The sequence below is a fragment of the Helianthus annuus genome, chromosome 6, assembly GCF_002127325.2.
Source record: "Helianthus annuus cultivar XRQ/B chromosome 6, HanXRQr2.0-SUNRISE, whole genome shotgun sequence".
Taxonomy (NCBI): Eukaryota; Viridiplantae; Streptophyta; class Magnoliopsida; order Asterales; family Asteraceae; genus Helianthus; species Helianthus annuus.
Genome location: NC_035438.2, coordinates 93,153,691 through 93,180,590, shown reverse-complemented (window position 1 = coordinate 93,180,590; position 26,900 = coordinate 93,153,691). Strand labels below are relative to the sequence as shown.

Below are 26,900 nucleotides of genomic sequence, written 5' to 3'. Positions count from 1 at the left end.
CCGTACAATGCCTCGAATGGAGCGGCTTGTATGCTGGTGTGATAGCTGTTATTGTATGAGAACTCCACCAAAGGGAGATGCTTTTCCCAGCCGTTGCCGAAATCGATAACACATGCCCGAAGCATGTCTTCGAGAGTTTGGATCGTTCGCTTAGACTGCCCATCCGTCTGAGGATGATATACTGTGCTCATGTCTAAACGTGAGCCAAAAGATTTTTGCATCGCTTGCCATAGCTCTGACGTGAATCGTGCATCCCGATCTGAAATGATGGAGGTGGGCACCCCGTGCCTCGAAACAACTTCTTTAAGATAAACGTCTGCGAGAGTGGAGAACTTATCCGTTTCCTTTATAGCCAGGAAGTGTGCAGACTTGGTGAGTCGATCCACAATCACCCATATAGTGTCATTCCCACGCTGGGATCTGGGTAAGCCTGTAACAAAATCCATGGAAATTTCTTCCCATTTCCATTGCGGTATCTTGGGCTGCTGAAGTAGACCCGCTGGTTTCTGATACTCCACTTTGACTTTTGCACATGTCAAACACTTGCCAACGTAAGTTGCTATGTGGGCCTTCATACTAGGCCACCAGTATGTAGTTCTGAGATCGTGGTACATCTTATCCGACCCTGGATGTACCGAGTAGCGAGACTTGTGTGCTTCGTCCATCACAAGCTCTCGTAAACCGCCATAAAGTGGGACCCAAATACGCCCTGTCACATAGTATGCGCCGTCTTCCTTTTGTTCCATTCGTTGCCTTGAGCCGCGTAAAGCTTCAGCCTTGACGTTTTAGGGTTTTAAAGCTTCTATCTGAGCAGTTCGTATCTATGCAGGAAGACTGGACTGAATAGTAAGCTGTAGTGCTCGTACGCGTCTAGGTAGAGTGTCTTTCCGACTGAGGGCTTCAGCCACAACATTGGCTTTGCCTGGATGGTACTTAATAGCGCATTCGTAATCGTTCAGAAGTTCGACCCATCTTCGTTGACGCATGTTCAAATCCTTTTGCTTAAGGATATGCTCGAGACTCTTGTGATCGGTGTAAATTGTGCACTTGGTACCGTACAGGTAGTGTCGCCATATCTTAAGCGCGAAAACAACAGCTCCCAGCTCTAAATCGTGCGTCGTGTAGTTCCGTTCATGAACCTTGAGTTGACGAGAAGCGTAGGCAATAACTTTATCCCGTTGCATCAATACACACCCAAGACCCTGTATCGACGCGTCACAATAAACCACAAAGTCGTCCGTGCCCTCTGGCAATGAGAGAATGGGTGCGCTGCAAAGCCTATCCTTTAGGTACTGAAAAGCGGTTTCCTGGGGACCTCCCCAACGGTAGGTGACACCCTTCTGTGTCAGTAGTGTAAGCGGCTGTGCGATCTTCGAGAAGTCTTTGATGAATCGTCTGTAGTACCCCGCCAAACCCAAGAATTGGCGTATTTCCGTTGGTGTACGCGGTGCAGGCCAGTTCCTGATCGAATCTACCTTGGATGGATCGACATGAATCCCATCCCTGTTCACCACATGGCCTAAGAAGTGGACTTCACGAAGCCAGAAGTCGCATTTGGAAAATTTGGCGTACAATTGCTCCTTTCGAAGAAGTTCCAAAATCAATCGTTGGTGTTGTTCGTGCTCCTCTTGACTCTTGGAGTAAATCAGAATGTCATCGAAGAAGACAATGACGAACTTGTCTAGATAGGGTTTGCACACCCTGTTCATAAGGTCCATAAATACGGCAGGCGCATTCGTTAACCCAAATGGCATGTCAAGAAACTCGTAGTGACCGTAGCGAGTTCTGAATGCGGTTTTGGAGACGTCCTCATCCCGGACTCTCAGCTGGTGATACCCTGACCTCAAGTCTATCTTGGAGTAGTAACTCGACCCTTGCAACTGGTCGAATAAGTCATCTATACGCGGAAGAGGATAACGGTTCTTCACCGTCACCTTGTTCAGTTCACGGTAGTCGATGCACATCCTGAAAGTGCCATCCTTCTTTTTCACGAAAAGTACTGGAGCTCCCCAAGGCGATGAGCTTGGGCGAATAAAGCCCTTTTCCAAGAGCTCTTGTAACTGCTTCGACAGTTCTTCCAGTTCGGTTGGAGCTAAACGGTACGGTGCGCGGGCTATTGGTGCTGCTCCAGGGGCTAACTCAATCTGGAATTCCACTTGGCGGTGAGGCGGTAAACCGGGTAAATCTTCAGGAAACACCTGAGGAAAGTCACGTACAACTGGAATATCCTCCAGCTTCTTTTTCTTTGCTGATGCGTCAGCGGCGTATAACCCTTTTGAGCAGCCGGCTCATACACAGTTTGACTATGCCAACGTAGACCCATATCAGGAAGCGTGGGACTACAACGCACGTCACCCTGAGGGACCTTATGGTGGTCTTTGGACCACTGGTTACCCAACTTATGGGTACCAGCATCCACCACCTCCTCAACCATTGTACCAGCCGCCGCAGCCGCAGCTTATCCCGCCAGAACGTCAGTAGGAAGTACTCGACCGGTTGAACCGAGTCGAGCAAGAGGTCCGTGAAGACCGCGAAAGCAACCGAGGCTTCTTCAAGGGCCTGTCAGACTTGCTCAAGGGAAAGTCCAAGAGGAGGGGTCACTGAAGACCTTGTTGTTTATTGTTTAGTTGTAATCAGTCCCTGTGTGGACTTGTTGTTTCTGTATTCAGCTCCTGCGTGAGCTTGTCTTTTAGTATTCTACCCCTGCGTGGGCATGTCTTTCAATTGACCCCTGCGTGGGTTTGTTTGTTTGTTTTGTTTGTGTTTCGCCCCTGCGTGGGCATGTTATTTTGTAGAAGTCCCGTTTGGGGCAAATATTGTACTATTTAATCTTTATTAGTGAAATGTTGCATTTAAATTTTCATGATTGTTGTTATAAATAAGTATATGAATAAACTTAAAATAAAAAGGTAAAAAAAATGAAAATAACATTTCCTAAAATAAAGAAGACCTACCATTAATATAGAATGGCAAAATCTAAAAAGGGACAAGACCTAGCCACATGTCATTATAAGACAAGGCCAAGATGGTATCTCCATAATTAGATTCAGGTCCATAATTAACGTCTCAACTTAGGATTGATCTGCGTTATAAAGAGAATCTTAGGGGTAAAACCTAGCCACGTGTCGTCGCAGACATGGCCAAGATGGTAGAACCTGTCTAAAAGATTCCAAATTCTGTTGACATCTGTAAGTATGTTGACATGCTGGGCAAATTGTGATGCAATATAAATCACATAAGCCATCTTTAAATTGGGTGAATTTAAAATATCTGTATTTAAATAACCATCCCTTGGGGATGAAGTGCCTACGGGTAATATATATAAATGTCCTAGGGACTAAGAGACAGTTGAAGTCTGCAACTCACTGTCTAGAATAGGGTAATGAACTGTGATTCAAACCCTAATACCTTGATCCTGTAAGAATCCAGGTTATAGATTAACACTGTCTTCGTGACTAAGTTATATGTTAATTCTTAAATATAATAATAGGATTTTAATAAAGATCCTGAATAATTACTTGATTAACAAATTAACCAGCAATGGCTATATATAAAACCATGGTTAATAAAATATAAAATGCTGTAATAGCTTCTAAATAAAACCTTGCCTATTATTGTCTATATGTAGCAATTGAAGCTACATGGCGGGGTCGGACGAAGTGAACAGTCGTCCGGTAGAGAATCACGATAAGGCGAAAATACAGTTAACTGGCGTAGAGCTAAAAGCGCTTGTTGATGATGCGGTTACAAAGGCATTAGAAAGACAGTACAGTGAGTACAGTGGGACCCATAGTAGGACCTTGTCTACACCGCATATCAGATCCAAGACTCATTCGGAGTCTCACAGCAAGCCACCTTCTGTCCAACCCAAGTCTAAAAAGGAAGAAACTAAGAAGGATGATGATAGACATTCTTCGAATGAGAATGGTGATCATTCCAAGAAGATTGTGTTTGATGATGCCCCACGTGCCAAAGGTTGCACGTATAAATACTTCGTGTCTTGTAAACCCCGGGATTTTACTGGGGAGAAGGGGGCAGTGGACTGTATGACTTGGCTTGATGAAATGGACACGGTGGTGGATATAAGTGGTTGTGCTGAAAAAGATATTGTGAAGTTTGTGTCACAATCTTTCAAGGGTGACGCCCTATCATGGTGGAAGTCGTTGATTCAAGCCACCGGAAAGATACCTCTATACAACATGTCTTGGGAACAATTTGTTGCCCTGATCAAGGAAAATTACTGCCCTCAGCACGAGGTCGAAACAATAGAGTCTGATTTCCTGTCTCTGGTGATGAAGAACCTGGACTGCCAGGCTTACCTCACAACCTTCAATACCTTGTCAAGGCTAGTTCCCTATCTTGTAACACACGAACCAAAGAGGATAGCCTGTTTCGTTGGTGGTCTGGCCCCAGAAATTAAAGCAAGCGTCAAGGCCTCTCGGCCCACAACATTTCAATCAGTAGCTGACATATCTCTGTCCCTTACACTAGACGCAGTTAGACAGAGATCCCTGAGAGCTGCAGATGCCGAGAAACGGAAACTCAAAGATGATGGTTCGCGACGCTCAGATAAGAAGCGTAAGGGAAACAACAACCAGAAGAAAGGTCGGAATCTAGAAAGGGTGATCATCAGTCGAGTGATAAACCTTGGTGCAAGGTTTGTAAGAAGCACCACTTTGGGAAATGTAGGCAAGAGTCAAGATCGCAATCCCAGCCAAAAGCGTGTGGAATCTGTAAGTCCCCAGATCACAAGGCGATAGATTGCAAGAAACTTAAGGATGCCACATGTTTCAATTGTAACGAGAAGGGGCATATCAGACCCAACTGCCCGAAACTTGCAAAGAAAGCAGAGGAGGGAAAGAAGACTAATGCGAGGGTCTTCCGCATGGATGCGAAGGAAGCTATTCAGGATGACAATGTCATAACAGGTACTTTTCTCATTAATCATATCTACGCAAGGATATTGTTTGATTTTGGGGCGGATAGATCCTTTGTAGATAATAAGTTCTGTGAATTATTGAAATTACCTGTTAAAACCCTAAGTATGAAATATGAAGTGGAACTAGCTGATGGAACAATAGAAACAGTTTCGACTGTATTAGATGGATGTGTCCTATCCGTTAGGAACCACTCTTTTCCTTTATCCTTGTTACCCTTTAAGCTAGCAGGCTTTGATATAGTAATAGGTATGGATTGGTTATCGCATAACCAAGCCCAGATTGTATGCAACAAGAAGCAGGTAGTAATCAAGACTCCATCTGGTGAGCCACTCACTATTCAGGGAGATACTCAACATGGATTGCCTGAGCAAGTGGCTATGCTCAAGGCATCCAGGTGTCTGAGTAAGGGTTGTGTCATTTATATGGCACAAGTAACCATTGACGAGAAGAAGCCCAGGATCGAAGACATACCAGTCATTTCTGATTATCCCGAGGTTTTTCCGGAAGAACTACCTGGTTTGCCACCAGATAGGCAAGTGGAATTTAGAATTGACATCATCCCCGGAGCTGCACCAGTGGCCAGAGCACCGTATAGATTAGCACCAACGGAGATGAAGGAATTAAGGACACAGCTAGATGATTTACTAGCTAAAGGTTTTATTAGACCTAGTTCGTCTCCATGGGAAGCACCAATTCTGTTCGTCAAAAAGAAGGATGGATCAATGCGTCTATGCATTGATTACCGTGAGCTAAACAAGGTTACTATCAAGAACAGATATCCTTTGCCTAGAATCGACGATCTATTCGACCAGCGACAGGGAGCAAGTTACTTCTCCAAGATAGATCTCAGGTCAGGCTATCATCAATTGAAAGTCAAGGAGGAGGATGTACATAAGACCGCGTTTAGGACTCGTTATGGTCATTACGAGTTCCTAGTGATGCCTTTTGGGCTCACCAACGCACTTGCCGCATTCATGGATCTCATGAATCGCGTATGCAAGCCTTATCTGGATAAATTTGTCATTGTCTTCATCGATGACATTCTCATTTACTCGAAGAACCAAGCTGACCATGAGAAGCATCTTCGGTGCATTCTTAAGCTGCTCCATCAAGAGAAGCTCTATGCCAAGTTTTCAAAGTGTGAATTTTGGCTTCGCGAAGTCCAGTTCCTTGGACATGTTGTGAGCGAACGTGGAATTCAAGTGGATCCCGCAAAGATAGAAGCTATTATGAACTAGCAAGAGCCAAAGACACCTTCAGAGATTCGTAGTTTCCTAGGTTTGGCTGGATACTATAGGCGTTTTATTGAAAACTTCTCAAGGATTGCTGCGCCCTTAACTTCGTTAACACGAAAGAATATTAAGTTTAATTGGGGGCCCAAGCAGCAAGAATCTTTTGATATCTTGAAGCAGAAGTTGAGTAACGCTCCAGTGCTGACTCTACCCGAAGGCATTGAAGAATTTGTGGTGTATTGTGATGCATCACACACCGGAATGGGTTGTGTGTTAATGCAAAAGGGCAAGGTCATTGCCTACGCTTCACGTCAACTAAAGGTGCACGAGAAGAATTACACCACCCATGACTTGGAATTGGGTGCCGTTGTATTTGCACTTAAACTTTGGAGGCATTATCTGTATGGGACGAAGTGTGTGATCTATTCTGACCACAAGAGCCTTCAACACCTGTTCAATCAGAAGGATTTGAACATGAGGCAGCGACGATGGATGGAAACCTTGAACGATTATGATTGTGAAATAAGATACCATCCAGGCAAGGCCAATGTAGTCGCAGATGCCTTGAGCAGGAAGGAAAGAGTGAAGCCGATAAGGATCAATGCCAAGAGCATTGAAATTAAGAATAGTTTGAATGAAAGGTTGTTAGCTGCACAAAAGGAAGCTGTGTTGGAAGCTAACTATCCTGAGGAAAAATTAGGAGTAACTGAAGAACAGTTGTCCTACGACAAGGACGGAATGTTGAGGTTAAATGGACGAATATGGGTTCCTGTATATGGAGGACTTCGGGATGTTATCCTCAAGGAAGCCCACAGTTCCAAGTATTCCATCCATCCTGGAGCTGATAAGATGTACCAGGATTTAAAGGCAAATTATTGGTGGATAGGCTTGAAAAAGTCTATAGCTGCTTATGTAGCTAAATGCTTGACGTGTGCTAAAGTCAAAGCTGAACATCAGAAGTCTGGTTTGCTTCAACAGCCTAAGATTCCCACTTGGAAATGGGAAATGGTGACGATGGATTTCATCACCAAATTGCCTAAGACGCCGAAGGGAAATGATACTATATGGGTCATAGTTGATAGACTGACTAAGTCAGCACATTTTCTACCCATTAAAGAGACCTTCAGCTCTGACATGTTAGCCCAACTATACGTAGATAAGATTGCGTCCTTACATGGCATACCAATATCTATTATCTCAGATCGGGATACTAGATACACATCTCATTTCTGGAAGAGTTTCCAACAGTCTCTGCGCACTCAATTGAATTTCATTACGGCTTACCATCCTCAAACGAATGGGCAGAGTGAGCGTACTATTCAAACGTTGGAAGACATGCTGCGTGCATGTGTAATTGATCTAGGAGGTAGTTGGGACAGGCATTTACCATTGGTCGAGTTCTCCTACAATAATAGCTACCATACCAGCATCCAGGCTGCACCTTTTGAGGCACTATATGGTAGAAAGTGCAGAACGCCCATTTGCTGGGCAGAAGTAGGGGATACTCAATTATCAGGTCCTGACTTAGTTTTCGAGACAACGGACAAGATTGTCCAAATTCGCGACCGCCTGAAAGCTGCTCGAGACAGGCAGAAGAGCTATGCGGATGAGAGGCGAAAACCTCTCAAGTTCATGGTTGGCGATAAAGTTTTGCTCAAAGTATCACCTTGGAAAGGGGTGATGCGATTTGGTAAGAAAGGTAAGTTAAGCCCAAGGTATATAGGACCATTAAAGATCATCGAATGTGTAGGATCAGTGGCTTACAAGTTAAACTTACCTGAAGAGCTCGATGGTATTCATAATGTATTTCACGTCTGCAATCTGAAGAAATGTCTAGCTGATGAGTCGCTAGTCATACCACACATAGATGTGCATATAGACGAGAGCTTAAAATTTGTGGAAAAACCTGTGTCGATTGAGGATCGACAGGTAAAGAAGCTTCGAAGAAAGCTTGTGCCCATTGTCAAGGTGAAGTGGGATGCCCGCAGAGGTCCTGAATACACGTGGGAGCTAGAATCCACAATGAAAGAGAAATACCCTCATCTGTTTCCCTAAATCTCGAGGACGAGATTTCTTTTAAGGGGGTGAGGATGTAACACCTTGAAAATTCCTGTCCAACAAAATAAAGACACGTGTCATGAGAGACAAACGTGTCAGGAAAACCGGATCAAATAGAAAGATATATGGTAGGATTTTAAAAGAAAGGGCGTCATGTTATTTAAAAATACCTCTGAACGACCCAAGGGCGACATGTTATTAAAATACCTCTGAGCGACCCAAATTTATAAATCCCAAGATCCTTAAATCGTTTGACACACATCTTATATATTAACCGGTCGCTTCTAATTAAATAAAGTCCCATCTTCTATATGGAACTTGGCTTGTTAGGAAATGTTACCGCTAAAATACTGATTTAACCTTAGTGTAAAAAGGAATTTAAAAGTGGTTAATTAACATAATTAATCTTTGTAAGAATCCAAGAATTTAAAACCTTGAAGTTTCTGTCTCTTTAGACCTTGGCAAGATGCCAAAGTTGTAAGAGCATGCTAGGCATGCAATGGCTGAGCAATCTGGCCCCACAACTGAAATAGTAGCATGAGATTCGGAATCCACGAAGTTGCATGGTCAAGGCTTGAAGTTTGCAAAATTTTTGTTTTCTGGCCAACGGTTACGGACCGCAAGGCCCTAGTCTTACGGTCCGTAAGATGGGTACCTGGGCGATTTCAGCAAAGGTCGGTTACGGACCGTAACTGTTTTAGCATACGGTCCGCAAGAGCAGCTTACGGACCGCAAGGCCTTAAGCTTACGGTCCGTAAGGCTGTCGCTGGCAGCAGGATTTTGGACAGATGCCTGTTCAGCCTGTTGCATCGACTTAAGAGGATGGTTTTCGAAACCAGGGACTTGCTAGGCAGTATTTAGCCACATAGGGGCACCTGGGATCATCTCATAACACTTATAGAGTCACTTGGCATGATCTTGGACCTTGTGGTTCACTATTTAAGGACTTGTGTTGTAACCATATGCACTTGCTCATTTGGAACTTTGGCTCAAGACTTCTCTGGAGCTCTTCTGGACAGCAACAAGTTCTCATTAAGTCTCTAACCTTAATTAGGACCTTTGTAAGTGTCCTTAATCCTTTTTAATCCCTTTTAGCTTAATTAATTAGCTAAAAGTCAAACCATCGTAATTAAGGTTTGACTTCGAGATTAGTCTATAATTACTTAGTAATATCTCGAATTAAAAGTACCTTTGAGTAGGTAATTATGTGGGTAACAAACCCTTAAAAGGGTATTTCCAGATTCCCACTCTAACTAGGTTAATTGTCGAGTCAAAGCTTATTATAAAAAGTCAACAGAAAGGTTATTTGCAAATTAATGCATAATTAGCAATATAGGATACATGCAACCTGTTTGATCATTAAAATAACTTGGTAATTAATGTAAGAACATGTTCAACTAGACAATTTTTAGTTTAGGCTCGGTTTGGAACCGAAAGTCGCAAAGTTTGACTTTTGCTTTGACTATCAGTTCTGACCCGTTTAAGCCAAGATTAGGATTGCCTTAGAGCTTCTTTTGGACCTATTCGCATGTTAGTATAACTCTCTGAGATTATACAACTTGGTTCACTAGACATCCTATTCACATGCATGTTTCCGTTAATCGCTTATATGTTGACCATTATGCCCACTTGACCTTAAAATGTGATTTTTGAAAATGTAAAAGAGTAGACACCTTACCTACTGATTTATAAACTTGCACCCAAAATTTGAGGTCAGTTTGAGGTCTAGATTAGGAGTTATGCTCAATAGCGTAATTAAGAGCTTCTTTACTAAGTAAATGGCGTAAATTGCATATAGCCTATCAAAACCCAAATTTTTATACCAAACTTTTTACCCACTGTTATAAAATAATATTTTGGGATTTTTGGAGATTTTTATTTATTTTTAGGCTGAGCATAACTTAGTGTTCTATGATTAAGTCGGTTTATGCCGGTTTTGCCCTTTTTAGCCATAAAATGAGTTTTACAAATCCTTTCGACCTCAAACCAATTTCTACTGATTTGTTATGATAAATAAATTATTTTGAGCCTTCTGGAATATTAAAAATATCAGCTTTTTAAAGAAAACCCGGAAATGGCTCCAAATCGCCTTTTTAGTCATTTTTAACGCATAAGTATGCACTAGAACCTTATTAAGCTTAAGGGATTGAACCTACTGATGTAATCAGTGAATTTTTATATTTTAAATAGTAGGCAAATGTTTTGAACTCGGAATTTCAGAATTGACCTTTTAGGCACATGTGAAATTACCAAAATGCCCCTACGGTGCATAGTAAGGTTAAAGATAATAAATTTCACATAGATTTGCTACCCTACTGTTATAACTTAGTAAATTAAGTATATTTTCTAATTTAATCAGACATGTAACTCAGGTTATTATTTTAACCCTTTTACACCTTATAAAATGACCAAAACGCCCTTATGAGGCATAGATTTGGTTTAAAATCATTTGGGGCATAATGGAAGGTATCATTCTGATATCACAACATATTTTAGGCATATTAACTTCAGAAACTTGTATTTGACTCTTATGGTTACTCGTTACGCGCTATACGCGTTCGGATCGGCTTATGTGACTAGTTTGGCCATTTTAGCCGAAACGGGTCAAACCATATCTTTTCGGTCTCAAAATCCAGAATGTGATTATGTTACCCATATTAAACAAGTATACAAGCTTGATGGGACAAAACCACATTCTAAAACGGTCTTCGCCTTATTGTGCGTAATAAAACCGTAATCTTCCTTTAAAACTAACCGGTCTAAGCTTGAGACCCGTTAGGATTCTAATAGGTTATTAAAACCTTAATTTCCGGATCTAGGAGCCCAGTAAAAGCTACGTGCATTCGCTGTTTTTGACTTATACTTTGCTCAGGTAAATACGTTCAACTTATTTTCCCTATACGGGCTTGGGGTATGGTATATAAAATACCGCTTGGTCGGGGAATTGACTTTAACCAGTTGATGGCTAAGTGTTGTCAAATTAACCCGTTTAAAAATGCTGTTTTGTTTGTTTAACGCCTTTGGAGGTTTAACGACCATGTCCCGGATATCCTTGGCATCATTCAAAGAATGGCCACGACCTTAGCACACGGGTGTAGGCGTACACCCGTTGTGCATTTTATTAAATGTATAATCGCCGGCCGAGAGAAGTCTTGCGGCGGAATTATATTAAGTGGTGTGTCTATTGAACTTTAACCCGGCACGACCCGGGCCACTGAACGCATAACGAACATGTAATTCTTTTACAAGATTATTAAGCAAATAATTATCCCAAGTTATAAAAAGTTTTATGCCATGGGCATTTAAATCAATTTTAAACATTTTCAAAATGAGTCAGTTAAATTGTATTTACCTGTGTAAACTGATGTATTTTCCAAAAAGGCTAAGTGCAGGTACTACGCGTAATAGGTTGGTCACTCCTTAAGCATCCATAGAAGTCTCGCAAGCTTAGGATGCATGAAGTCTGTTGAAATGAAGTTTCCTTTTTGTTTGGATCTTCCTGTGGATCTATTTCGACATTTTGTGATACTTGAATATTACAATAATTTAAGTTGAAATAAATCTTTCTTTGCTTCCGCTGTGCATTTATATTTTGTATGTTTGACTATGACGATATCAACTACGTCACGGAATCCCCCATCGGGCCCACCGGTGACACGTGGAAAATAGGGGTGTGACACCAAGTAAGGCAGCTGCAAAATGGTACTTTTATCCATCAAGGCAAATATGCCAAAGAACTTTTAAAGAAATTTGATATGGATGATTGTAAGCCATGTAGTACACCAATTGCAACCAATAAATTGGTCATGTCTGAAGAAAAGGATGATTTGGTTGATCAGACCTTATATAGAAGCATGATTGGGTCCTTATTGTACCTAACTGCATCTAGACCAGACATCATGTTTGCAACATGTGTCTGTGCAAGATCCCAATCAGCCCCAAGAAAGTCAAACCTTATTGCTGTAGAAAGGATATTCAGATACCTCAAAGGTGCTCCCACACTTGGTATCTGGTATCCAGCTGATGGTAAAATTGAGCTTTCAGGTTTCTCGGATAGTGACTTTGCTGGATGTGATAAAACAAGGAAGTCCACTTCAGGAGGGTGCCAATTCCTAGGCAATTACTTAGTGTCTTGGCAAAGAAAAAAGCAAGCAGCTGTTTCCACATCCACTGCTGAGGCAGAATATATAGCTGCTGCAAGCTGTACAGCCCAACTGCTCTGGCTTCAAAATCAGTTATTGGATTTTGGTATCACTGCCTTGAAGATACCACTTATGTTGGACAGCCAGGCAGCAGAAAATATCATCAAAAATCCAGTTTCCCATTCAACCACCAAACACATCGGACATCAGACATCACTTTGTGAGGGATTGCTATGAAAAAGGTTTGATTTCTCTGCATCATGTTCCAACTAAGCATCAGCTGGCAGATGTGCTAACCAAAGCATTAGACACATCCACCTTTGAAAGCTTAATCTCTAGGATTGGCATGCTAAACATGGAATAACAGGAAAAATCCTGTTTTTCTATGAATAAAAGCATTAAAATGTTTTCAGAAAATCAAAAATCCATCCTTAAAAAACAGCTAAAAATGAATTTTTCATTAAAATCCTAAAAGTCTGCCATTACCACTGATGGGTTCAAAAGTCTGTTCCACCTCAAAAGTCTGTCCACTGCTGAAAGTCATCCCCTGCTCTCATTTCCCTTTGATAAACACTGATGTTCAAAATCAGTGTTGTATCCACTGCTGAGCTATCTACTGATAGTTAAAAGCATCCACTGTTCTCCATTACCATTACAACTACTGTCTTCACCAGTTGTTTTCACAAAATGTACTGTTCAAAAGTACTGTCCTTCATTTCACCAGGGGATGGCATGCGGACAGTACATAGTGGTCAGATCTTTTGTAACCGCTGCCACGTCAGCATTCACTTTTCCTCTATAACACCCCCTTTTTCAAAGCCCAAACAGGGTTTCATTGTCGAATTGAATTCTTAAAAATTCTCTTCTCAAAGCAGTTTCCGATCCATTCCATCAAATTTCTTCACAAAATCATTTTCGATCCTCATCTTCAAAATGACAAAATCGAAATCATCCGCAAAATCTTCCAAAGGGGCCTCTCAAAAGGCTACCTCCACAGAAATCCCACACAAACCGTCTCATAATCTACTGGGTCTTCTCACAAAACCCGGCAACATCGATACATTTGATTCCATCCTCGATATGATCAACGCATCAAAGTACAAAAGTTTGTTAACCGTTGATGCACTCATTTACCTGCAAACTCAGAGAGAATTTTGGAAAAATTGTACCCTTGAAAAACAAGGTGAAAATGTCATAGCCATTAACTCTACTCTGCAGAAAAAGGCAGTTCAAATAACACCGCAATCCATATCTGAGGTCTTTCAGCTCGCTGATCAGGAAGGTAAAGATGCTTTCCCTAAAAACGAGTTAAAAATTGACTTCATTGAGAGAGGGTATGTAGACACAATGATGAAGAGGGATACCTTACAAAAAGGTTTCTTCCCTCCTGCAACAAGATTTTTATTTCATACCCTTCTCATGTGTGTTTCAAATAAAACCACCTATTTTAATGAAATACCAATGAAAATTCAAAACTTGTGATATGCTATTTTACAAGAAGAAAATTTTAACTATTCCAAGATAATTTTCAATGATTTGGTTAAAAATGTTGAAACAAAATCATTCTTACTGTTTCCAAGATTTTTAAGTTATTATTTTGAGAAAAAATTCAGTAAGGATGATATTGCGGTAATAAACTAAGGTGACTCTTTTCAGATAAACAGCTTAACTGCTGAAACATTTACAAGAATGTCAACACCTTGCAAAACACAAGCAGAGGTGCCTGAGCAGACTTTAGCAGCAAACACTGCTCCTCAGGCATCTGCTGCTGAGCCCACTGCTCAAGGTGATCAAGGTAGCAAAACAACTGCCTTGAAACCCACACCTACAATCACCAAAAAGCCAAAGAAAAAGAAAAATCAAAACCCCCCAAAACCTACCAAAAAGGCATCTCTGGAGGATGAGATACCAGAGCAACTGCCTGTGATAACACAAAAGTCATAACAAACCACTGCTGCTTCTTCCTCACAACAGTTGGTAAAAATATCTCAACCCATACCTGAAACCCCTCCTGTCTCTTCACAAAAAGAACAGGTTGTACAAATAGGGTCACCACATCATGATGCTCTGGAAGCACTCGTTTCCATCATCCACAGCCCAATGCCCGGGGCAATTCCGCTTTCTAAACCTACCTTCACATCCCCAATTCCACCTAATACCAAACTACTGTTGGATGCAATTGATCTGAACCTGGCACAAACCAGTCCTTCTCAATCACCTGTCCATGAGAATATACCTCAACAAAATACTGGGCCTGATGTATCAATCTTTGCTAACCCACCAACACAACCTGAGGAGGTTACACCGCTTGAGTTACAAGTAACTCTTGGTGGTAATCCAAGTGAAGCAGCCACTACAAGTGTCGAACCTACAGGTTTACACTTGGACAGTGGTTACATCAATAAGACTTCCTTGGAGGTAATTCCTTCCATAACACCTCTGTTATCTGCTAGTGAGCTTGTATTAACCACTGGTTCCATCAAAAGATTATCAAGTGTTGAAGGAAGAAGACCCCAGTACCAAGAAAAAGGGGCATCAGTTGTTGATGTTTGGAGTACACTCCCTACCTCAACATCTGATAAAACCACTGCTAGTGGGAAATCAGATGATCCCATTAAATTGGGTGATGGTTTAAAATACCAGGAATTGATGGAAAGAGTTGAAAAACTGGATACATCTGTTGTAGAAATCAAAGAAATGCTGCAACAGTTGTTAACAGTTCAAATGGTACCATCCACTGCTGTTCCACCTCAGACACCTGCTCCACCATCAGCAGATGTTACAAATGAGCTCTGGAATCTTTTTCAACCATTTCTCCACCAACAACAACAGATGGCTGAGCAGCAGCATGAAAAACATGTTCAAGAGCTCAGAGAAGCAATGGAGTCCAGTTTCAAAACCACACAAGCAGACATCAAGGCTCTGAAAACGCATCTGTTGGCAACCACTGGCACTGCTCCTCCAACAGTTCTGTTCATCGATGAAATCCCCTCAGATAATGCCAAAAAGGGGGAGAAAATGAAGGAGTGGATAAAGAAAGGGATTGATAATGGGGTGTATCTTGAACCAGCAAAGGATGCAATGCTTAGAAAAATTCCCTTGCCAGATGGTAGCAAGAAGGTTGATGTTACCCAAAATGCACTTGATGATGGTGTCATAAGTGTAAAATGGGATAGAGCGGCAAAGGATTTGTCAAGGTGGCATGAGGACAAAAGAGCTTTCATGAAGCTGAATGAGCAGGGTTGTTCTGGTGAAAAGGATGATCAAAATCCTGTTCCAAAAAGAAATCTTACTAGAAAAGTAAGGAAACCCAAGTCCACACCATCCAGTCTTCCAAAGCATACTTCAAAACCACCATCCAAAAGCCACCAACATCAAACCTCCATCCAAATAGTTGCTAAAACTCCTGTTGTATCAACATCTGCTGGTACTTCAGTTGTTACAACAACTGCTCTCACTTCAACACACACCACTACCACTGCCTTACCACCACCAAAAACAATATCTCCACCATCAGTTCCTGCCTTAAAGCAGAAGACAGCAGATGTTAAAACATCTGTTGTAATGACAACAGTGGCTGAAACACCAGTTGTTTCAACAACTGTTAGTCAGTCACAAACCACTGCCACTCAAACCACCTCCACTGTTTCACCCAAAACATCATCTGCCTCTCCTAAAATAAAAAGGAGAAGGGTTATCATATCAGATGATGATTCTCCATCACCACCACCAACAGCTTCAAAATCTCAAGCACTTGTCACAATTTCAAAACCCATTCCTCTCTCTTCAACTCAAATTCAAAAGCCATTACCTCCTGCAGGTGTTGTGTTTCCTTTAGAACTCATAGTAGTTAGAGATGAAATCAAATCTTTCTACTATAAGGATAACCCTGCCAAAAGGAGCTTGCCCTCAGTTAGAGGATATCCCAGGCCAAACAACATTGAAGAATATTTAGAAATCAAAGCCAAGCAAGCAGAGGATATCGCTAACAAAAACAAACAAGGGAAATCTGATAGGGAATTTCAGCAAAACTATCAGTTTCTCCTTACACAGGTCAGATCAATGGAACAATTTGTCAAAAATGCTAGTCAACAAATTTCAGAAAGGGCAGATGAGACCCTAAGAAAAGACTACATTGAAAATATCATGACCTACAAGAAATACAAGGGGGAGAAACACATGTACAAAAACTGGACCATTCCTGAGCTTGAAAAAGAAGTAGCCAGGATTCATGAAATGATCAAAGATAATGTCCAGCAGACTCCCCCTGAAAAATTCAAACAGTTTGAAGCTGACAAAGCCTTAGAGTTGAAGAGAATGAAAGAGGAGCTGATAGTTGCTGAATATGGGTCAAGGAATTCCGTGTCAATGTGGGGAGAAGCTAGGGTCAGGGCCACCTATAAAAGGTTGGAGGAACTTAGGAAGAAAGATCTGACAGCTCCACAAAAGCCTGACTACTCCAAAGCAGAGGTCTCAAAAAGACCACCAAAGCTGCAAGTCAAAAGAACCACTGCTCCTACTGGTGCTGCCATCTACAAAAGAAGGAGTCAAAAACAGTTGGATGCTGAAACAACTCAAGAGTTAATTGCTGGTGATGACCTTGTGAAAGAAGGCATAAAAAGAATGATTGAAGAAACTCTAGAGTTTGACCAATCTGCAACTACTGCTCAGCCAGTCATGAATATGCCAGCATCACCAAACTCCTCTTCAAATAAAAATCTCCCAAGAAACCCATCAGGCTCAAAAGTACTAAAGTGGAAAACCGATAAGCAGACCCACGTACTGACTGTGTTCAGGTCTGATGGCGAAGTGAAGAAACTAACAAGGGAACAAGCTCTTGGCCTGAGTCTTGAAGATTTGCAGGATCTCCTTGATCTTCCACTTAGCAGGGATGATGATGCTACAGATGCCTTAACTTTTGAATTGCAATTCAAAGGGCAAATAAAGGAACTGTTGATGAGGCAATAAAGATCTACAATAATGAAGAGTTTTGACATTATCTGTTCCAGGGGGAGATTGTTGGGATTGAACCCTGCCAAAGGAACAGATAATAAAAGCCAAAACTGGATCAGAGCAGTGGATCCAGAATAAGCAGATGTTTGGCTGCAAGTCTCTCCCCTTGAAAGTGGTTTCAACATCTGCTGATCATGCAAACTGCTGACCTACAACTGCTGATCAAGTCAAAGTCTGATTGAAGAACTAAAGCTCTGCTGCTCAATCTACTGCCTTGTTTCAAGTACTGCTGATCATGACAAGTACTGCTGGGTTCACAGCAGTGGAAGGATGCAGCAGCAGTTTATGCTTACTTTATGTATTGAATTGTAACATCAGTAGTTAGCATAGCAGTGTTTGTATAGATCAGAGGTTTGTTAGGAGGTTAGATATCACTTTCATGGTGACGTCAGCTTAGATGCTCAGTGGTTTGCAAGTGCCTATAAATAGAACAGTACTCTGTACTGTTCTGTTTAGCTCTTTCACCATCTTCTTCCTGCACGAACAAACACTGAGCTCGGCCTGAGGGGGAGTTTGCGAATCATACATGCATTGTAATCAGAGTTTAAAAATAAATTTAATCATTTGATTCTGTGTTGAAAATGTATGTTTGAAAGCATTTCTTCTGTTTGATTGTGAAAAGTTTGCTTCCATTTAAATTCCGCTGCACTACTCTTTCATTTGTTCATCTAAATTCAAACACAAATCACAATCACTCCAAACTCAGATCCTAACAAAGCTACAAAGAGATTAGCTTGGAAGTCACCTTGTAATGGATTTTTGATAATTACCTTATTTAATCAATGCATGTTGGATAAAGCTGAAATACAGGTCAAGTGATTAAGTGTAGCCTATTGCATGAGCGAAAGTCCAAGGTTTGGGTTCACTAATGGTGGGTTCCTATTTAGTCATACTTTCGGTGTGTGCACTTCACGGTACAATACTAAGTTAGAATACACCTTCATGAGTATATATACATGACAACCTCAATCATACCTGAATTGAAAGGCTAGTCGCTAATTAGGTTTTTTGCGATTTTTTGATTTGTTAGTAACTTTAAAAGGTTATTATGGCGGCGGGAGCATCAACATGTGTCAAAACAAAGGATGGTGATGGGTTTGCCGTAAGGGAAACACAATGGACAGTCATGGCCGATGGGCAGTTGTGCAACCTAACTACAAGAGTAATACACCAACCGAGGGGAGATAGTTGTCAGACATTTTGGTCAGACGGGTTTTAGCTACAAATCATTAGCTGTCAAGTTCTTATAACATTTTAGTCCATCGCAACTTAACATACTTGATTGTTTCCTAAATGTTCCTTTTGCTTTCTAGGAGTTGTATCATTCGTCCCATACACTAGAAAGATCGTGTTTAATTTTAGAAATATTTTCATAGCTACCCCTATCGTGTTTAAAAATAAAATAAACACCTATACCTCCAAATATAAATAAACCCGCAAAACTGTCAAGTTCATATGGCCAAACCTTCATACAAACCCGACCTGCATGATGAACAGCCATGAAGTTTTTGTAGGCTACTACAAAGTCTCAAGCATCACACAATCAAAGAATACCAAAGGCAGAAAGATCAGTCATCATAAAAAACATTCAACACCAATGATGAGATGGTACTTGGATGCTGTACGCCTCATGACTCCCAAATAAGATAGACGTTAAACAAGAAACGTGATGTAATAACTGAAATTTGAGACATACAAATTGTCATGAAACCAAACACCAAACTGGTAAAGTAACTATTGGCGTGCTTCGACTTTCTTCTTCTGCCACAGCCGGTCAAGTGCACTATCAGCGTCTCCCTGCAAAAATCGAGTTTCCACAGACACATCAGTAGAGCTCTATGTAGGTTTTTCACTTCACACAAAGAACACGTATATACTTGCATACATATATATCGAAAAAGAAGGGGTCGTTCAATTGAGAACAACATTATCACATATTCTTATTTTCGTTGTGACACATAAGACGGTTATGTAACCACATAATTGCTTATTTATCTCTCTCCCACTAAATTTAGACGTCACTTAGGGTGTAGGGAGTGGTTAGACACTTTGAATAGGTAAACTCTCAAATCACCCAATCAAACAGTGCCACGTCATTTTACCTATTTTGTTTACCTATTGCTCAAAAACGTTGGCGGTGGTTAGACACTTTGGAATATGTAAACTATTTAAAAAAAAAGGAAAAATGTGTGATTGGTTGAGAAGGCATGGACCCCACCACACACACCCCTCTCTCTCTCCCCTTCTCTCCCTCTCCCCGATTCGGTGAAGGTTCACCGCATGAAACCAAGTTTGATCGGTGAACTTATGTTGGCAGTGGTGTTCCCGATAGGTAAACCAAATTTACCGACTGAAACCGATGCCACTCCGTATACCCTTAGGCTGCATGGTGTGGGTCATGCCACATCAGCACCACATAGGTTTTAGGGCAACAATGGCGCCCTCTTTAACATTGATGGTGTGGAATAAAACCCCTCTTTAACTAAATAGAAAAAAAGGAACTAAAAAAAGAAAATCTGATTGTATAACACGCAAGTGGGCCCCCCAAATCATCCCTTACCGCTCATTATCTGCCTGGCAATGTGCCACATAACGCCGCCGAATCGGTGTTGGGGGCGCTATGGAGGTTATGTGGCAAGGGGCGTGAGCCCACACCGTTGACCCTTAATACAAGTGTTGACGAGGTTCTAACGGTTCTCGACATTAAAATCTTTTATGTATTGAGTGCACCTCGTATATATATTTTGTTGTCATGCTTAACTAGCTTTAACACAACAAAATATTCATTTATATGTTGCTAGATATCTCTAAAAAATGAAACAGAATAAAAAATCAATAAGGGTGTGAAATATGCAGAAACTTGTAGCATTTCATTATTCAGATATAATCTCAAGATCTACCTTTGATAGACAAAAATTGCAGATACCAAAAGTCAAGTGAAACTGAAAACCATTAAACTAATACTAAAGCAAAATCATTCGTATATGTCCCATCACAAAAAAAACAAGCAAAATGGTTGTTAACCAAAATAACAAGACGTACCTGGGCTCGTACAAAACCACAGAGGGCAAAAGTAGAGAACTGGCCAGTGTAAAGACCGGACTCATCCAAGTGGCCAACGTTAATCTGAACAGATGCATGATCTTTTGAAGTGATCAACCTATTAGTGGCAGAGCTGCAGAAAGAAAAATCATGTGGCGGATTATTTACATCTTTTGAAAAAAACATTCGGCCATAATGAAACTATTTTTTTTGTTTTTCAAACGTACCACTTCCTGGGGATGTAGAGATCCATGTTTTGCCCCTCCTCGTTTTGCATCTTGGCAATTTATACTAGTAGCAGCAACTAGTTTTATAGATCAAAAAGTGGAGGTTTAGATTACCAAAACATTAAAACAAGTAGTTAAGATAAAATTAAGCATCATACTTAAGTATATCAAAATGTTTCTCACTCTTGTTCAGTGTGCTCTGTCTACTATTCTTAAAACCAGGCTGACATCTATACGATTTTATCACATGGTTATATTAACTTTAAAATCCCTTAACTCTGATATCCTTTTTGAGTTCTTGAACCCAAAAGGAACAATGTGCAAAGGTAAAAACAAAAAGGGTAACCACAAATGGGGTATAAAGCTTAGACCTTAAGTGGAAAAAGAAAATCCACACTGTAGTTGCAAACATACATACTAAAGAAATGGGTCGATTTGAGTCTACTCAAATCACACAAAGGGCCAAAATAGGCCACTCTTACATAATTTGCTAAGTTAGAACGGGTCACTGGTTGCGCCACCCAACGCACCACCTACGCACGTACCCATCGCCATCACTAGCCGCGTTTTGATACTACTATTTCGAACAAACCATTTCAATCTAGACCCATTTTAACCGAAACCGGTTTTCACCGTAGGCTAGCCTAGTTTGACCGATTACCTAACCCTTGTTAGGTATCTTTGAATCACAAATCACAACCAAACAATCAGACGCACAAAACAGAAATCAAACGGAGAAACAGAACACAAGATTTACAAAGTTCCGTCGTTGTGACCTACGCCCATGGTTGCAACTAGCGGTTATAATTCTTATTCAGACGCTCCAGAAATTACAAAAGCCCTACACACCTATATATACTAAAAGGATTAAGGTTTTCATCTTTGGAAACAAGAAATGTTAATTTAGGCAACCTGCCATATTAACTGATTTGGAGCATTAGAGCCGTGTGCCCCTAGATCAAAGCCTCCAAAAATCCCAACAACCCGAGCCACCTTTTTTTCTAGGCTTAAAATATTAATCTAAGAGCACTAACACATGCACCTAAAACACATAAGAAAAACTGCTGTTAATAGCAAGCATAGCGCCCGCTATAGCTGTTAACGTGACCACGCGGCAATAAGTCACAATCTCATATTGGCGCGCCTCCTAAATCCAATCCTCTTCCTAACAAATAGCAGTCACAAACCAAATCACTCGAAAACTCAAAACATAATATATCCAAACCAGAGCACATACTCATACAAGATAGCACCATCTATATCAGTACTCAACAGATAAACGCATAACTTATTAACAATTATAAAGGTAATATCATTTCAACATTGCAAGCTGAAAACACTAACAAACCCTAAATCATTACAGCTAAAACATTCATTCAAACAACAGGTTTATGCGCTCAATTTAAATGCTGATATAGGAAAACTTATATATTGAATTCGAATTTCAAGAACACAAACCTTGATCGGTTGATTATAAGTGATACGAACGATCTCTCAGCAGCCTGCTTGTTGCGAATGTCGACGGCTGTTAAAAGAGTGTAAAACCCTAACTCAATTTATAATACCACCAAATTCAAGATAAAAATAGGGCATCATTGGCTAAGTTTTTTTGAAACAAGTTGCTTTTTGAAAAGTCATAAGATCAAAAATGATTTTTGGTAATGAGTGTGTATATGAGGGGAAAAAACCAATAAGTTAATAAGTCACTTCATACTTATTATTGGCACACCTTGGGGTTAAATCAACACCCTCAATACGCATCGTATAGGCCTATACGATGCGTATTAAGGTGGGTTCAAACTTCTGTCAGTCAAAGGCTGACAATGTCCCCTTATCAGAAAGTAATACGCATCGTATAGGCTTATACGATGCGTATTGAAGATGTCGAATTAATTTTTTAATTTTGCAAGGTAGCTTCCTGTCACGCGGTAGCTTTTCATCACGCGAAGGAAGAAGCAACACTTTGGACATTTGTTGGTCTTCAAACATCTAGGAAACATTATTTGAGAATACCCCTGAATTTATCGAAGCTGTAGAATGAGATCTTCCACTGTTGGGTTATCATCTTTCAACCCCATTTTCCCTAAATTTATCGATTCTGTTTTTAAACGGGGGTCTAATGCAATGATTCCTCTCAATTGAATAAACATACACTTGCTTCATAGGACTCATTTGAATCGTCTCGGATGTAAGAACAGTACGTTTAGCATCCGTGACTGCTTGAATTGCAGAAAGCAAAGGATAATGAAGATGGCCAGGGTCCCATCATTACAACCAAGGGTCCCATTATGTGTTTCAAATCAAGGGTCCCATCATTACAACCACTTGTTTGAAAATGGCCAGGGTCCTATCATTACAACCAAGGGTCCCATTATGTGTTTCAAATCAAGGGTCCCATCATTACAACCACTTGTTTGAAAATGGCCAGGGTCCCATCATTACAACCAAGGGTCCCATTATGTGTTTCAAATCAAGGATCCCATCATTACAATCACTTGTTTGAAAATGGCCAAGAGAGTTGAAAAAACGACATTTGGAATTGATCTTGGAACAACATACTCTTGTTACCATATGACACGTGATAAAAGCACTTCTCTAGACAATCTAGGATTATGTCCGCAAATTGGGAACCACATATTTGCTTCAAGATTTACATCTGATGTCCAAGTTTGTCCAAGTTTGATCACGTTTGACTTCATCTGCGGCAGCCCAATGACTTTCTTCCCACGTGTCTGCACCGTGATCTTCATATTCTTGGTTCAATACCAACTCATCTTTAGTAGTGTTTGTTTGAGAACCTGATTCAGATACATAAATCTTGAAGCAAATATGTGGTTCCCAACTGGTTACACAAACCACTAGCAGAAGAACCCGACACGTCTTCTATCTAATCTAATATTTGAAAAATCTCACCATAACACATTGTAGACTGGTGGGCTTGAATGGTTTTAATATTTTTCATCTTGGACTATGATGTAGCGCGTGATACGGAAAATGAAGATCAACACGTTGATTCTACGAATACCCGTGTAGTTCTTCCCCAACCCCCAAATTGCATCCCAAAGGCCACGGAATTTGAAGTGAAAATTCGATAGTTTCAAAATTCAATTCTGATCATTCATATTACTAGAGGGACATATAAATAGAAACCGAAATTCAAAATGGGCCTAAAAAAGATAACGGGCCAAACACACGGCCTAAAACAAAAAGCCAAAATAGTTCAAAAAACATAAAAATGCAAAATAGCCCGTTCTTCCACACTTAGGCCCGCATCATTCCCCCCTGGATAGACAAAATTCGCCCTCGAATTACCAACAGGTTCATCATCAGAAGAATCTCCATAATAAGGCAACAGATGCTTCACGTTAAACACATCAGAACAACGAATGTGACTAGGCAGCTTTAGACGATATGCATTCGGATTGATCTTCTCCACGATTTCAACTGGGTCAATCTTCTTCGCTGATAACTTGTTGTATTCTCCAACTGTAAAACGATCTTTAGTCAAAACAGCCCAAACAAAGTCACCTTCCTCGAACTCAACATGCCTACGCTTCTGATCAGCAGCTTGCTTATACTTCAGATTAGCTCGGGTCAAATAATCATACACAGCATTATGAACTTCATGTAAACCCTCCACAAAATCCTGAACTTTCTTTGGAACAGATCCAGAAACAGGAAGAGACATCAAATCAAGTGGTCCCCGAGGCTGAGATGTATAAACTACCTGAAATGGGCTATATCCAGTGCTCCGATTAACAGCATGATTATGAGCAAACTCAGCTTGGCACAACTTTTGATCCCATGCTTTCACATGATCACCAACCAAACACCTCAGCAAATTCCCAAGTGACCGATTAACAACTTCAGTTTGCCCATCAGTTTGTGGGTGATAAGCACTACTGAAGTTGAGTTGAGTATTCACCATCTTCCACAAGCTACGCCAAAAATGACCAGAATTCGGGTATATCCCGATCAGACACAATAGAAGAAGGTAGCCCATGCAAACGGTACACATCACGAAAAAAGAGTTGGGCTACATTAACAGCATCAGTCGTCTTCTTGCAGGGAATAAAATGGACCATCTTAGAAAACCGATCCACCACAACAAAGATGGAATCATTACCCCTCTGAGTACGAGGTAACCCCAACACGAAATCCATACTAATATCAACCCATGGCTATGAGGGAATTGGTAAAGGCATATAGAGACCCGCATTGGTAGCCGTGCCCTTGGAAACCTGACAAATATGGCACCTCTTCACATAACGATCCACCTCTTTCCTCATAGTAGGCCAATAATAAGAATCTTGAACCAGCTGTAAAGTACAATCACGACCAACATGCCCTTCACCATGTAACTCCTTAATAATCTGTAAGCGAAGACTAGAATCGGGAATACATAGCTGTCACACCCCCAAAATCCACCCGCGGAGTACCACCGCTTGGAGGCGTGACATGACCAGGATCAAGCCATCAATCATATCAAACATAGCATTTAATAATAAAAGTAGTTAATGTAATTCATCATGACATGATTGATATTTCAAAACCAAACATTGTTTAAGTAGCGGAAGCATAGGAATGTAATCTCGAAATAATTATAAGTTCGAATATTGTTCATGATCCAAATCCCACAACGACCTGCTCCTCCCTGTGCAATCTCCATAATGTACCTAAGGTCCTGCAAGGCATGCAGCAAATAATCAACAACTAGTTGAGCGAGTTCACAGAAAGTAAGTTCATAACATAGTGCATAGGTTTAGCTAGTGGGGGCTTCCCATACTAGTACGTACTAAAGGTGGGGGCTTCCCAAACCTTGTGTTTATATTACCGGTGGGGGCTTCCCACGTTTATCCTTACTAATGAGGGCTTCTCATTAGTGGTACTTACTAGACAAATCTTCCAACCATGTATTCTTCTTTACCGAGAACAGGAATACGTACTGGGTCACGTAGGCTTTACGTGACGTGCCCTTCCCCGAGGACAGTGGTACGCGTGGGGGCTACGTAGGCTTTACGCAGTGTGTCCTTCCGACCCGGAAGACAGTAGAAGGTATTGGGTTACGTAGGCTTTACGTAACGTGTCCTTCCGACCCGGAAGACAGTAGAAGGTATTGGGTTACGTAGGCTTTACGTAACGTGTCCTCCCGACCCGGGAGACAAATGGCAAATACTGGGTTACGTAGGCTTTACGTAACGTGTCCTGACTATCCTGAGGACGATGGTCTATAGTCTAGTAATTGCGTAAGTACGAGTAACTCTTCCAATATCAACATATCCAACCCAATTCCCAACCCGGGAATCCCATGCCTTGTCTGTGTGAACTCACCTTGGTTTGCTCGGCAGATACACAAAGAGTACAGGTAGCAAGTAAATGGTCAATCACGTCCTATCATGGTTATTATACAAGTCAGGTTTTGACTTCACGTAATGCACGTATAAAACATACAAGTTAACATGTTTCGAGCACTAAGGGAACATGGTAACACTTAGCAGTCAAGAGCATAACTTGTGCGTTCTAATCTCGGCCCAACATAACCCGGCCCAAATAATATTCACCCAAATAACATGTCGGCCCAAACAGATAAGCAGTCCAATAACATAACAGTCATAAGTCCAATCATTTGGCCCAAACGAATGTACGTGCATAACTGGTCTCGAATCGCAACCGGCGATCTCGAGTCGCATCAGGGGATTACGAGTCGCAACCGCTGGTTACGAGTCACAACAGGTGGTTTCGGCTTGTCATGGTCCGGTTACGAGTCGCAACGGGACTCGCAACCATGGTTTCGGCTCGTGCTGCTGTGTTGGTGTGAGATCTCGAGTCGCAACTGGAGGTATCGAGTCGCAACCGTGTGGCTATCAATTTTGTAACAGATTACCATAATCATTCGCAACAATCATTCCGTGATTCTAGCAAACAACTTAGGCAGTTTCGGATTTCAGATCAAACACAGAAAATTAATCAGTTTTCATATCACATTCAACCTGTTCATACTCATCATCAAGAACAACAATCGGACCAACCTACCACCCTAGACCGAATCATTTAACTATCATGTAACATGCCATGTAATTTCGAAATCATAATATCACAGCCGGTTTAACCAACAACATCCGAACTAAACATCATATAGCCAAACATACATGCAACCGGTTTCATGTCAAGTAACCATATAGCCTAATCATTCATGTTAATCAAGTATCTTATATCATCAAGCATGACTATTATAAGCACACGCAT

The 26,900-nt window shown here is 41.0% G+C and overlaps 1 protein-coding gene across 1 annotated transcript; it reads right to left on the bottom strand.

Annotated features, from left to right (window-relative positions):
* Positions 1-18,875: 18,875 nt before the first annotated feature.
* LOC110865804 (40S ribosomal protein S21-2) lies at positions 18,876-22,263 on the bottom strand. Its single transcript, XM_022115127.2, has 4 exons — positions 22,113-22,263; positions 20,655-20,731; positions 20,428-20,560; positions 18,876-19,182 (listed from the first exon to the last, which is right to left on the bottom strand). The coding sequence occupies exons 2-4, from the start codon at positions 20,702-20,704 to the stop codon at positions 19,120-19,122; spliced, it is 246 nt and encodes an 81-aa protein (XP_021970819.1). The 5' UTR covers positions 20,705-20,731; positions 22,113-22,263; the 3' UTR covers positions 18,876-19,119.
* Positions 22,264-26,900: the final 4,637 nt, after the last annotated feature.